This window comes from Echeneis naucrates, chromosome 23 (genome assembly GCF_900963305.1).
Source record: "Echeneis naucrates chromosome 23, fEcheNa1.1, whole genome shotgun sequence".
Classification (NCBI taxonomy): Eukaryota; Metazoa; Chordata; class Actinopteri; order Carangiformes; family Echeneidae; genus Echeneis; species Echeneis naucrates.
Genome location: NC_042533.1, coordinates 9,482,316 through 9,495,364, shown reverse-complemented (window position 1 = coordinate 9,495,364; position 13,049 = coordinate 9,482,316). Strand labels below are relative to the sequence as shown.

The following is a 13,049-nucleotide window of genomic DNA, read 5'->3' as shown; positions in this document are numbered from 1 at the left end:
GTGTTTTCTCAGCTCAAACACAGTCAAGGTTTATGAGGGCTGCCGCCTAAATAATATCAAAGCCTGAAGCAGGGACTGTTGCATGGTGATTGTTTGTGTGTGCAGTGTGTGACAGCCGCAGTCTAGTAATTACGTCACCACTGCGGAATGTTTCTTGGTTGGAAACTGCTATTTTCACATGTGCAGGGGGTCTCTGTCAAAGTTCATGACAGTTCAGCACAAAGCTCCAATTAAATCAAACAGTTCCCTCAAATGCAACCAAGTGAAATTGGCTGCATTTCCAAACAAAGTAAGATAATAATAGTAAAATGACTTGATTTGCTTGGTTCTGAACAGACCAGAAAGCGACTCTATAAAAACACTGTTAGGCGGGGATGGATAATAATATTAGTCCAAAATAAACAATAATTTTCAGACCCACCTCTCTGACGAATTTGTGACCTCACCCTTGAATATAAAAAGTTTCTGGATGATCTCGTTTTCCACCAACATCTTTTAAGGTCCAACTAATGCCAAGGTATTTTTGGCATCCCATAATGATATATAATAGTCAAATTAGGGTTGTGCCCCAGTTCCCTAATGCTCTACTAATCTGTGTGCCAAGGGGCCTTTATACACATTCATATTTGACAGTAGACAATGATGTTTTGTTAGCTCCCTGACCTGTCGTTTTGTTTTTGTTCTCTGTTAAATTCCTAATCCTCTTCTTGTTGTCTATGGTGCTGTGTGTTTTGGTGTGCCCCCAATCACCCCCCATCCTTAATCTGGCACTGTATATTACAGTTGGTTATACAGTCATTAAGTCCATTGTTTCCTCCTCCACGGTCAGTGCCCTTTGAATAGATTAGCATGGTTGTAACACAACAGTCACACAGTGTAATGTGACTCGGGTCAGAAGACGACTTGCTGAGGAACTGTCACAGTGGGTCTTGTGTTTGCACAAAAAAAACAAGATCTGTCTCTTCTCATTCAAATGTTAGTGATTCATTGTCGAATAAAGCAAACAAAGGAGACAACAGAGAGGCCCTTTGGGAAGCTAAACCTGCTCATATCCCACTACAGCAGGCAGTCAATTGTATCTAGTTTTAGTGTTAATTAACTGGAAGTGCTGTGGTATACAATAGTATTGGTCACATCAGGAAGAGAGTAGTGCAAATATAGTTCAAAAACACCTCATCAAAGGAGGTTTCTCTCTCTCTAAGTAAAGCTACTGAAATTTAGTCCAAAGTCAAATAACAGGATTAAAGATAAATATGAATAGCTAAGTGACTCATCAGTTTATGATGAGACATCATTTATTACTATAACATGGATAACATGCTCTTATTAAGTAAATAGTATGATATGTTTGTTTTTTTCTTATTAAAAAAAACCACAGATGCCAAATTGCACATTTAACAAAGCTCACAAAAAAATTTAATATACTCATTTGTGTTCTCTTTTTGTTGTTTTTCTTTTTTAATTTTTAGTGTGTAATGAGTGTAACGTCTGAGTTCTCACACACAAAAAAATTTGCATTTCCCAGCACATTACTGCTTCACAGTGTTGCAGGTATCATCAGTCATTTGTCAAAAAATCACAAGTCTAAAAAGATTTAATGTCGTTTAAAATGAATGAAAGAACACAATTTTAGTTATTTTTTTCCTTTCACAGTACAAATGTAACGAATTCATTAATATTTTATACCACATGCCATGTTGTTTTGAAACTGAAATACCATTTGATTTCACTCCGGATGAGGCAGAGATTTCAGAGAGCTGAAGGGCAGAGGTCACAGGCAAAACCCAAACACTGCGGCTGATAGTTTCGTACCAAAATGCTCTTTAGCGAAACACCAAGATGATGCTCAGTGTGTGCCATATGGTAGTTTCAGTTCTACAGGAAGTCTCTCTGGTGAATGGCAGGCTGTGACAGAGAGAACAGGACGATAAAATAAAAAAAAAAAGTTGAGGAAGTTGTTGGTTCACAGGTGCAGTATGGGGCTTTCTGCATCCTCCTCTGCCTCGGCTGCGGAAACAAATACAGAGAAAAGGCTCACCACAGACTGTAGATTGTTTATATCAGTCATAATTTCCAGACATACCACAACAAATTACAGGCAATGCGCAGTAAGAAACATTATGAAGAAACATGGCACGGGAAATGACAGAGTGGCAGAGAATTCCAGGAACGCTGACACAAAATGAATGCATGTAAAACTGAGATAAAAAGCAGAAAGAGAGTTTAACATCACTCAGGCGAGTTTCTGTCTAACTGCAGCTCTTAGAGCTGTTTGGCCTTTCATGCTACATTCAGTCTAAAAACTGCTTTACATGATCTGAAACCTCAACGTAGCTTATCCATACTTGCGAACATGTACATGCAAATATTCATACAGCAAGAGATCCAACACAAGTTACACACAACAGTAGGCTACAGGGATACCTGTAGGCTAAGACCATGCTGACGCTACTTTAACTGCAGAGCGAGCATGGGTCTTTGTGATGTTTAACCTATTTGACTTTTTTCAAAACACGAACGATCCCCTGGGGTCGAAGCTAAATTTGGAACGCTGCACTTTGCAGGAGGAGACGTGCGAAGGGGGGGGTGAAAAAGGCAGTGAACCCAAAAATGAAGTTGCAAGTGCACTGTGGGTATGTGGGAGGCCCAGCTGTGGAGGCCACAGGTGGGGTTGTGGGGGAAGGATGGAGGATCAAGCTGGGCTCTGATTTCATATGTGTACGTATGTAAAAAGAAAGAGAGGGAGATTGTTAGAGGTGGCTTTGCTGAAATTTGTGGTGCACAGAGAACAAGGCAGCTGGATATTGTCAGCGGTTCACCAGGGGAGCTAGCGTGTCAGGGAGAACAGGTTTCAGATGAAATGCACCCAAGGAGACCCTGACTCACTGTGTTTGCTTTGGGATGGAGGGGTTGGGGGGGGTGAGGCTCCTAAAAGGCTTGCCTTGGGCGGCTGGGTACCATACAGATTTATTTTCTTTAAGCTCTTGAAGCTGTGGTGGTCTGTATGACTGCACAAGTGTGTGTACATTCACTTTGTGCATTCACCTGTACATTTAAAGCACGTCTTGTTCTTGTCGGAGCAGCCTGCGGTTTGAGGTGATAACATCTCAAGCTTTAAAATATTGTTTTTGCAGAGTGTGTTTGTGGGCGTGAGGCAAGAAGGAGGGGAAGGGATTGAAGGGGCGGTGCGAGGTGAGTGTAAATTGATCCTTTGTTTTTGTGCCTGGATGTGTGTCTGAGACAGGCTTGTTTTGGTCTCACTGGTGTGTCTTTGAGACCAGTTTAATGTCAAATATTAAGTCGCAGCGAGACAAAAAAAAAAAAAAAAAGGAACAATTATGTGCTTCTTTAACGCAAACAAGCACAAAAAAAGCCCCAAACATTTTCCCAACAGAGTGCATAAAATTTTTGCTCCAAAAAAAAAAAAAATCTTATCTCACTCAATAATATATGTTTATTTTCAGTGCAGTATAATATGAGCAACTGCAGGGGAGATGCTAATAAACTTAACTCTGAAAAATACAACGTATGTGCCACCAGGAGGGCTGTCTGTTTGTGCTCCGTGCAGCTGGGGTGAAAAGGTGGCGCACTTCAGCTGATGTGTTTTTGCCCCTTATCTACATCTGGGGAACATCTGGTTTACATCTGGCCCTGGCCACGGAGTGTTGGGCTGTGTGTGAGCGTGACAATATGTGTGTTTGTGGGAGAGAGACGGCGAGCGGGACGGAGAGGGAGAGGCCGTTAGATATTTTGGAGAGTTTGGATGTGTGTGCGTGACTGGCCGGGCGAGGGGATAAATGAATGAGGGAGTGAGCCAGCAAATGACGGTGAAATGCATGTTTGCGTGTGGCTGTGTTTGACCTGGGAGTTGTGTTCGTGGTCTTGCTTTAAATTGTAAGCATGCGGAGCAGAAATCTCCGTGCCTATTATTAAACTGGTTGTTTACAGAGAAAATCAGATGTGTCATGCAATCTGTTCAGCACGTGTGACCATCAGATGGAAAACCTGCATGCTCAACCGGCAGTCAGCCTTATCTTTCACCTTTGGTGCCATTGGATAAAGGGCAGGAGGTGTCACAAAAAGTCTTTCTTTAAGATCTTGAAGATTTTTCAACGATGAAAAATGAATTGTAAAATTTTGATAACTCTTGATGGTGAGCTGTGAGGCAGCATCCAGATGCAGGGGTCTTTGAAAGGAGAAGGCAGGCTCAGGAGGACGATAGCAACGGTCTCTTCCAGACTTCCAGGTTTTGTGGGGAGTTAGTATTTGGGGGCCTTTTGCTGGGGGCCCGTGTTGTGGTACAGTTTCCCAGAGTGATCTACTGCATAGACCTGTCAAGCGACAGAATAAACGCAGAAAGAGATAACACGTGTCAAGTGTTTTCCTCATAAAGGGCTTCTTTGTCTCTTTAGGTTATAAATGCTAGAGGAAAACTGGTGGCTTCACCTAAGCTGCCCAGTGGAAACATAAATTGAACGTCAGTGCCCTGAAGCCATGTGACAGCCGTTAGCTGCACACAGCACGTGCATGATTACCAGCCCAGCCGGTGCATGATGTGAGGGATCCTGCAGGAACGACCAAAGCTGAACTCTGAACACTGGTGAGCTGTCCCCTTCTGTTTTCCAATCCCAGAGTATTCGGCTCTTCACTGCCTCCTAAATAACACTATACTACAATTTACCACTAAAAAAGACTAACTGATACACAGCCTAATACACAGTTGCTGGTAGATCTGCATTGGTGGGCCACACTGCTCATTAACATGAAGTGAGTAAAAGTACCTTCAACAATTATCCCACAGTTCTTTCCTTTTGAGGCTGGGAAATCATCTTTTGTCACACTGCAACAGTATTTAGGTTTATTTTATCATTTATACTATATATCCATACTTTTGTTTTATGGCCCAACACCGTCACAAACTGTGTTCATTTTCAGATGATTCACAATTTCCTTATATTTTATTTAGAGCCCCACCTTCCTATTTTTTCATGTTTTCATGTCATCGTAAAAATAATATTTTTGTTAAAAACTTTTCCAAAAATTTGATGGTTTCTGGTTTATTCTTACAATTTGATTCAGTATGTGTGAGTGTGTGTGAGTCTCAAGACAAGGAGGCCCCTCAGACACAGAGAGAGGGTGTGTGTGTGTGTGTGTGTGTGTGTGTCCACAGATTGTATATGTGGATAAGATTCCTGGCAGCTAGAATCCGGAAGAATGAGCCCTGAGTGACCAGAGACCAAGGGAGTTCCCGGCTTTTCTTGGTCAGTAATATCTCAGTTCTACCTGGCTGTTTTACAGCCCTGAATGTGGGGGGGAAAAATCACTGAATGTTTTTTTGAGGAGATGAGCGTGAGCATCGAGGTGCATACCATTCCAGCTGCTGGAGCCTACATGCCAGTGTGTCATTTTCGTTCTTCGCGGTTTAAAGATCATGCATGAAGGCAGTAATGATGGCAAGAGAGCAAATATTGTGTGTGTGAGGAAGTGAGACAGGAAGCATCTATGCGCCCCACTCTAAGCCACAAAGTAGTGGGGGTGACAAAGAACAGTCAGTACAGATTCTGCTATGCGTGTGTGTGTTTGTGTGTGTATTTAAACGTCAAGTGGAAACAATCCGCGATGTGAATAGATGTGTGAACCATTACTTTGGCGTTGGGGGGGGGGGGGGGGGGGGGGGTTGCCTGTGTAAGGTGCTAAATGGTCTAAATATGAATAATATCTCTCTTACCTCTGTGTTTACTCCCAGAAAAGAGCCTAAAGTGCCTGCAGTCATTTTAAAATAAGAAAGCAGAGTGTGGGAAACGTAATTTGTTATTGTGTGTGACCTCATAAGGTCATGTCCACCTTTAGGCTCTTTTCTGGTCACATGGCTCATGATATAACACCAGGTCACGGGTTCCCTTCAGGCTCCATCGGGGGATGTTAAATCACAGAGTCATTCCTCCGAAGCTCCTTGATCACATGCTGTGATTTGAGTGCTGTCTTGGCCTCAGCTTGTGACCTGACCTGTGTTCACAGACACAAAAACCATCGCAGGAAAAGAATCCAGAAACAAAACGTGTCTTTTTTAGTCTCCTAATCTGATGATCTGTAGTGATGGAGATCAAGTTCATGTTGTTGTTTTTCAATGAACTCCAGGCTGTAATCGTCGGACGATATCCCTTTCTACACAAGTACAAAATAACAGAAGTGCCTCACAGCGCGGGGTGAGAGAGGCTCAAAATAGTTGACATAGTTTTGAGGAAGTGTCGGTGCTCTGGACCTTCATCGTGCAGTGCCATCTGGTGTTTTGTAAAAGCTACGGCTTCCTACTTTAATGAGAATATCATAAGAGTCACAAAATGTCAGCTCTGGATATAATCCTTCCCTAGTGTGTGTGTGTGTGTGTGTGTGTGTGCAGTGGAGGGGGGGGGCTCTACACCTCCCTCTGCTGGTGTTCAACAAAGATTGCAGCCTCTGACAAATACAGGCAAGTCAGGGAGCACTCTGCCAGGGAGCTCTGTCAAAACAGTCAAACCCAAAACAGACGATGTACCAGTTCCCTCTCTGCACTCCTGCTCCCATTCTCCCTTTACATAAAGCAAAGAAAGCGGAGAGCAATTTCTTTCTTTTTTTTTTTTTAATATATATATATATATTCGATATTTTACAAGAATATGGACAAAATGTGGACACAAATTTGAGTCTGAACTTTTTTCACGACTCGACAGATTTATCTTTCAGGTTGGACTACACTGGGCCGGTAATTATCTGTATCTGAAGCGGTCCAAACTTATCTGCACTTTCACCAGCAACAGAAGAAAGTTGTTTGCAGATTAATTCATCAGTGTCAACAATTACACAAATACATATAAGAACTTTTTTTTTTTTATGTTTGTTTTATGAATCTTCCTTCATAAACAACAGTGGGCTAAAATGAATAACTGTTTCCATTCATCCATGGGGCCGGGCAGCCAGTTTGGCCTGGGGCGGTCTTAAAAAAAACAATAAAACAACACATGTCACTGATTTTCTGTGCTGGCAGTGAGCGACTGCACAGCTGAGCGCTGATAGTAATGACGTTAACATCAATGTACTGCGGCTGAAATCCACGAGGACTCCACCCTGCATCCACCCTGTTCTGCCCTCACAAATGAACCTGCACTACCCTTTCTCAATTATTATAAAGTCCACTGGCACGCACTTCCACACCTGTGTTCTCGTGATGCCTTGTCCCCAGGTTATGTCACATTCCAGGGAACATGTCGAGACACAGAGCTCACCTGAAACTGGCGAGAAAATAATCACATCTACTTCCCTTTCAGTCAGCAGCAGCTTACAGGAGAATATCAGCTTTCCACTTCAGATGAAGGAGGATGGGATACTGCTAAGAAGCCCGATAAGAGCTTGTCAACCTGAAGTTTTTCCCCTCCCATTCTCACTTTAAAGCTGAAATTTAGTTTTCACTAGCCAATGCTGACAAGACAGAATCTGGTAAATCGCTAGTTGCACATTGATCTCCTCAAATCTCCTACATTCACATTTGCTCGGATTTCTCTTATTGTCTTTTATTTGATGCACAACTGCCAGTTTAACCTCTCTCCAACCATCCGTTTCTCTCTCTTGGACTGTATGTTGATTAACCAGTCATAGCAGTGACATGTGGAATTTTTCATTACCTCGCCCCTGGGGCACAATGTTGCCTGCTCCTCTGCATCATACAGCTTTTTTTCCCCCTAGTCCTGCCTTCTCTCTCTCTTTCACGCTGTCTCTCTCTGTTATTATTCAGAGTCAGCCACTAGTGAGCTGTGATTTGTTTACCAGCCAGCTATATGGGGCAGTAATAGCTGTCGGTGACCGATCTCCTCTCCATGGCCTGTCATCCCTCTGGCTCTGGGTCTTACACCGTGGTCATCATCCCGCTCAGGACCAGCCTCCACAGCCTGGATGCACTTCGCTTTTACCTATGGGTGAGAAAGGCAGATGATGTGTGTGTGTGTGGTGTGCAATACAAGTGTGGTTTCGATTTTAATCAGTTACATCTCATTGCATCTTTCTCATGTGTGAGTACGAGTATGTTTTTCCTGAGGTAATGATTCCTATCAGCTCCGTTGTGCTCTCATGTGTGTCACGTTTAGCACCAAGCACGTTTTGGTCAGTATATTTACTTGACCTTTCTGACTTTTTCCGATATACGGGATTTGTATTATGAGCAAAGGTCCCCGTCTTTCAAGACTTGTCTATTTCATTTTGAAATGCTGCTCAGAGAAAAACAAAAAGCATTACAGAGAAAAGTTTGCGTCCCTTCAGGTTCATGTAACACACGCGTGTCTGCGATAGGCATGTGCTAAATGACAACATTCAAAGTAGCAACACACAAGCAAGTACAAGTTAGAAAGGAAGGAGTGGTAAACCTCGCTAAAAGCAGAAATACTGGACTCCATTAGGAGTTCAGCAGGACTGTGGCTGCTGATTTATATCATAATGAATGAATCTGATTATTTCATTTCCTAATCAATCCTGAATAACATGTGTTGATAAAAGACTACAGTCTCAGATATTTAAACAGAAGATCGTCAGATTGGAGAATGGATTTTGAAAAGGCTGACAATTAGTCACCTCCTGAGTGATTAATCAATTTATCAGCTCGCTGTGGAAAGTCTGGTCTTGATTAGAAATGTCTTCAATGCCCCACCTCGCGCAAAAATTTTTACCACACTCCCAGAAGAAAACCTCAAATATTTTTATGTGTATTCTCTAAATTCTTATCCACACTCTTTGTAAACACTGAAATATGTATTTATCACATTTGAATATATCTGTTTGACGGCGTTTCTGTGTCATTAGAACAATAACACAAAATAGTTTTCATTACATTGATATTATCAATATTATTAGACACACCTCAGAGTTTGAAGAGACATTGATTATTGGAATAAACATTTCACACTGCAGGGTTGTCCTGTTTTCACTCAGCTTTTCCATCATGTCTGTGTGTTGTTTTGGAGGGAACTTGGCTGCAGTCGTCCCACTGACACATTCCCACATGTCAGGGCTGCTCCTCACAGCTTCCTGTCAAACGCTCGATATAACCCTGCAGGTTTCCACTGAACTCTATCATCATAAAAAGAAGCTGTCAGACACTAACTAATGGAAAAAGAAGAGAAAAAAACAGCAATAACTTTTACATGATTTTATAGCAGACATACAGCGATAAGGTGAACAGCATACATGACTTGAAAATTTTATGACTCAAACGCAGCTAATATTTACCGTTTGCTAGTGATATGTTAGTGTCATGAGTTTATCATGCTAACTGGCCTTTAACAGAGAGTTCATAACATCCTGACCTCATCGCTCATACTCATACTCATCACTGAGTATGACTCCCTGGCTGCTGTAGTCCTATTGTCTCTGTTTGAGCCTGTTTAAAGTGCATGAAATCCAGCTGAGTGTAGATAATAGATCTGAAGGCCTCCTGCTGCTCTGTAGACTGGCTCTGCGGACGGACACATCCTCGGGGGCCTCTGGAAGACAACAGGCAGCACTGGGCTAGTCATGTTGTTTTACATTGGTCAGGCTTGTTGGACCCGTAGAGACATTAAAATACAGTTGGACTTAATCGAACTGCAGCATTTTTTTTTTTTTTTTTTTGGTCTCTATTAGATAGTGAAATGTAGAAATACTGTATGACAAGAAATTAAAGGAGGGGATGGCATGCAACTAACATAAAACCAGGGGTGTCTGAAATGTATGTTTATCATGATATATATATAAATTATTCAAAATTTCTTTCAAATCAGTAGACTTCTTAAGTTACAGGATTTCAAGTCTGGTGATGAAGATGTATTTGTCTTGTTTCAGATTAAGCGCCTGAAGGATCTAGAGAAGGAGAAGGACACGCTGTGGTCTGGTCTGGAGATTCTGGAGAAGGCTCGTCACTGGTACCTCCAGAGGCTGAAGGAAAACAGGATCCGACAGGATAGCATCGAGGCTGGCTCCTACCAGGGAGGCGCAGCTGAGGTACAGGCCTCAACAACTTGAAGCCATGTGTCCTTCCGTTTGGTCAAGAAATATAAAGATCCCACAATATCCTCAAACTGGTTGATGAGTGAGCTTTAGCATTTCTGCTTCTATACTTCCCCTAACTGTCACTGAGCAAATAGAAGCTGTGTGCTGATGATCCTCTATTTCATATAACCAGAAACAGCATTAGAAGTTGGCTCTCTCCTGTCTCTCTCCAGACCCGGTCCCTCCTCCTCAGGTCTCGCATCCAAAGGGCAAACGGCTCCTTGGGCTCTGTGATGACTGAGCCCAATGTCATGAGCAGCAGCAACCCCTGTTTGCTTGAAACGGTGGCAGACAATGACCTCCGGTGGCACAACTCAGTACTCACTCAGGTAAGAATGACTTCAATAATTAAGCTTATAGTGGTGAAAAATGGAGGAACTGAAATTGGTTTCGAATCCGTATTTTGCACTTAGCTTTATTAGAGTTTTGCCCCTGTGTTTGTGCAGGTTCTCCTACCTTTGCTTCACGAGTGTGTGTTATATCTTTAACAGGCAGTGGGTGACAAGAATCACCAGATCTCTATGTTGGAGCTGCAGAAAGACAAACTCCTTGAGAAGCTTGATGAACTGCAGATCTACTAACTGACAGCAAAGGGGCAAATAAATAAGGGATTTCCTCTACGCAGTCAGAGACAATCTAACTACTTGTAAATATGTATTTAAGGTAATAAATTACACTTAACAATGTAATACTTGTTTCTTTTCCAGTTCTGTGAACCAGCTTTTGTGTCAGGCAGCTGCTGCTGCCTAACTTGACTGACGTGTTACTATTGCTGTTAGGACTCAAGATTAAGGCTAAGCCCTGCTGTCAGTTTACACCATAAATTCACTTAATGTGACAATTATAATTCCTTATTATTGAGAATTGTCACACATTAGAGAAGCTAACATTGTAAACAACTTGTGCCCTAGCAGTTCAATATATGATGAAGGCAGGGTTTAAAAGCTTTCATAAAGTAATTGTATATTTCATGAAGTACTGCGCTATTACTGGTTTTGATTTGGTTTTAATTTCCCTTTATATGAAACTACAAGCTGTATAAGCTGTATAAGCTACATATATATATATATATATATATATATATATATATATGAAGTATCACTGACTTACAACAATAATGCAGTCATAAAATTTATAATGGGGACTGTTCTGTGAAATTGCTGCTTTTAATCAATTTTTAATTGATTAATCGAATAATATTTTAACTCGTGTAGCTCATAGTTTGATTTTCCCCTTCAAATTCAAATGGAAGAGCAATATTGCATCAGCATGCCAAAGAGTAAAAGCACTGCTGCATGGTGTCTATGGGCAATGCATAGTTACAAATCGAAATGATTTATTGTGAAAATAAAAAGTGTTAAATCCTAATAGCTCTATGTGATGATATACATTTTGGCTTTGATGGGCTATTGTAACTTTGCATTCAAAGTGAAATTATATCCTCAGAGACCTCGGTATTTAGGCTTTCCTGCAGCAAACAGAGGCAAACCCAGCATCACTGTGTCGCCTGTAACTCCTGGTTGTTCAGTTTCCGCCTAGGCATGAGGGCTCTCTGTCTCGACACGTAGTAGCAACCTTTCCTGGTGGTCCTGCACTGATCTTACTTTATCTGATATACTTTATCTTTCCCAGTCATCCTGCATGCTTGCAGGAATTTTTTCTCTCTCCTATGCTGCCCAAATCAGTATCCTTGCTCACAAAAGAAAATATTAGCAGGCTTAATATTGACCAAACTCTCTTACATGTAGAAAACAAATGACAGAGACCCTTCATCTTTAATTTATTTTGCTTTTTTGTTCACTTTTTACTTTTGACATATGTATGCATTCTGTATTCTTAATTGAGATCTTGTTTTGTGTGACTGCTCTTAGAGAGTAATGGTGCTGTCATTGTCCATGAGTGTGTGTTTACTCTTGGGCCCATGGTGGCCATGTGTGTCTGCCTGAATGTTAGGAAGAGATGTTGTTGTTACCCTGAACTTCAGCCAGAAGCTCACCATCATCATGGGAGAAGGTAAACAGAATTGGGAGGAGACAGTGCAGTATGAGGGCACATTTCTATCTATTGCTGTGCTTGAGAATAAAGTTTTCTCTCAGAGATGTTGTGACAGATTCATGAAACTGTCCCTGTAAGGTCACTCCACCGAATTACCTAATGTTACAAATCTTTCTTATGTCTTCTGTATTGAACACATTCACGCATTAGCAACAACCTTTCCAGTAAAGAGGAGTTATGCCTGCAAGGAATCTGTTCAGGAGTCCGATTAGAATCAGCCTGTGTGCAAGAGCAAAGAAAACATCCATTATACTGGAGGCTTTCATTTAAGTAGCTTCATGTTCCCTGTCTACAGTGCCACTGAACCATCAAGCCCAGGGTACCAGCACTTGGCTAATTATTGGATCTAATTCACAAACTGCTCAGCCAAACACCTTTTGCTGAGGGTTTGCCATGCCTTCATGCCTGTCAATGCCATTCCTCCATACTAACACGGTTCACTTGAACTGCGCTCTGCTGGTCTCTCCAGATCCCTCTTACTTGTATACAATTTCATGTTTAGCCCCCCCCCCCCACTCCCCTTAATTTGGGGTTTTGGTATTATCGTAAATCCGAAAATCTGAGTGGCTTCCGTGCAGGTCAGCGGAGGTGGGAAGCATAAACACACAAATAGGATGGAAATTAAGTGTTTCTGGGGATTCTTCTCATGAGGCCGCGGGCTCCCTGATAAAACATGTCTCATACTAATAGTAGAGGTAAAACTTCCTGAGAACCCAAAGACAGTGCAGGGAGTAGGTGGTCTTTGAAGGGCACTCAGGTAACTGAAAAAGGGAGACAGGCTTGTGAGTGAGATGACACGTTTGGTTTGAGATGCTACTTTTGTACTCAGAAAGCTGACTGCAACCTGGACCGTTGTGATATATTAATAAATTAATATTAATAAATATTAAATTCATTAATAAATATTCAATTGAAATAGTTTTCAGACTGAGTTGCTATTATTA

The 13,049-nt window shown here is 41.7% G+C and overlaps 1 protein-coding gene across 1 annotated transcript; it reads left to right on the top strand.

Annotated features, from left to right (window-relative positions):
• The first annotated feature begins 7,146 nt into the window (after positions 1-7,146).
• LOC115036884 (suppressor APC domain-containing protein 1) lies at positions 7,147-12,147 on the top strand. The gene is made up of 5 exons (XM_029495278.1): positions 7,147-7,473; positions 7,769-7,949; positions 9,844-10,002; positions 10,224-10,379; positions 10,542-12,147. Exons 2-5 carry the CDS (start codon positions 7,851-7,853, stop codon positions 10,629-10,631), a joined length of 504 nt encoding a protein of 167 aa, XP_029351138.1. The 5' UTR covers positions 7,147-7,473; positions 7,769-7,850; the 3' UTR covers positions 10,632-12,147.
• The last annotated feature ends 902 nt before the right edge of the window (positions 12,148-13,049 follow it).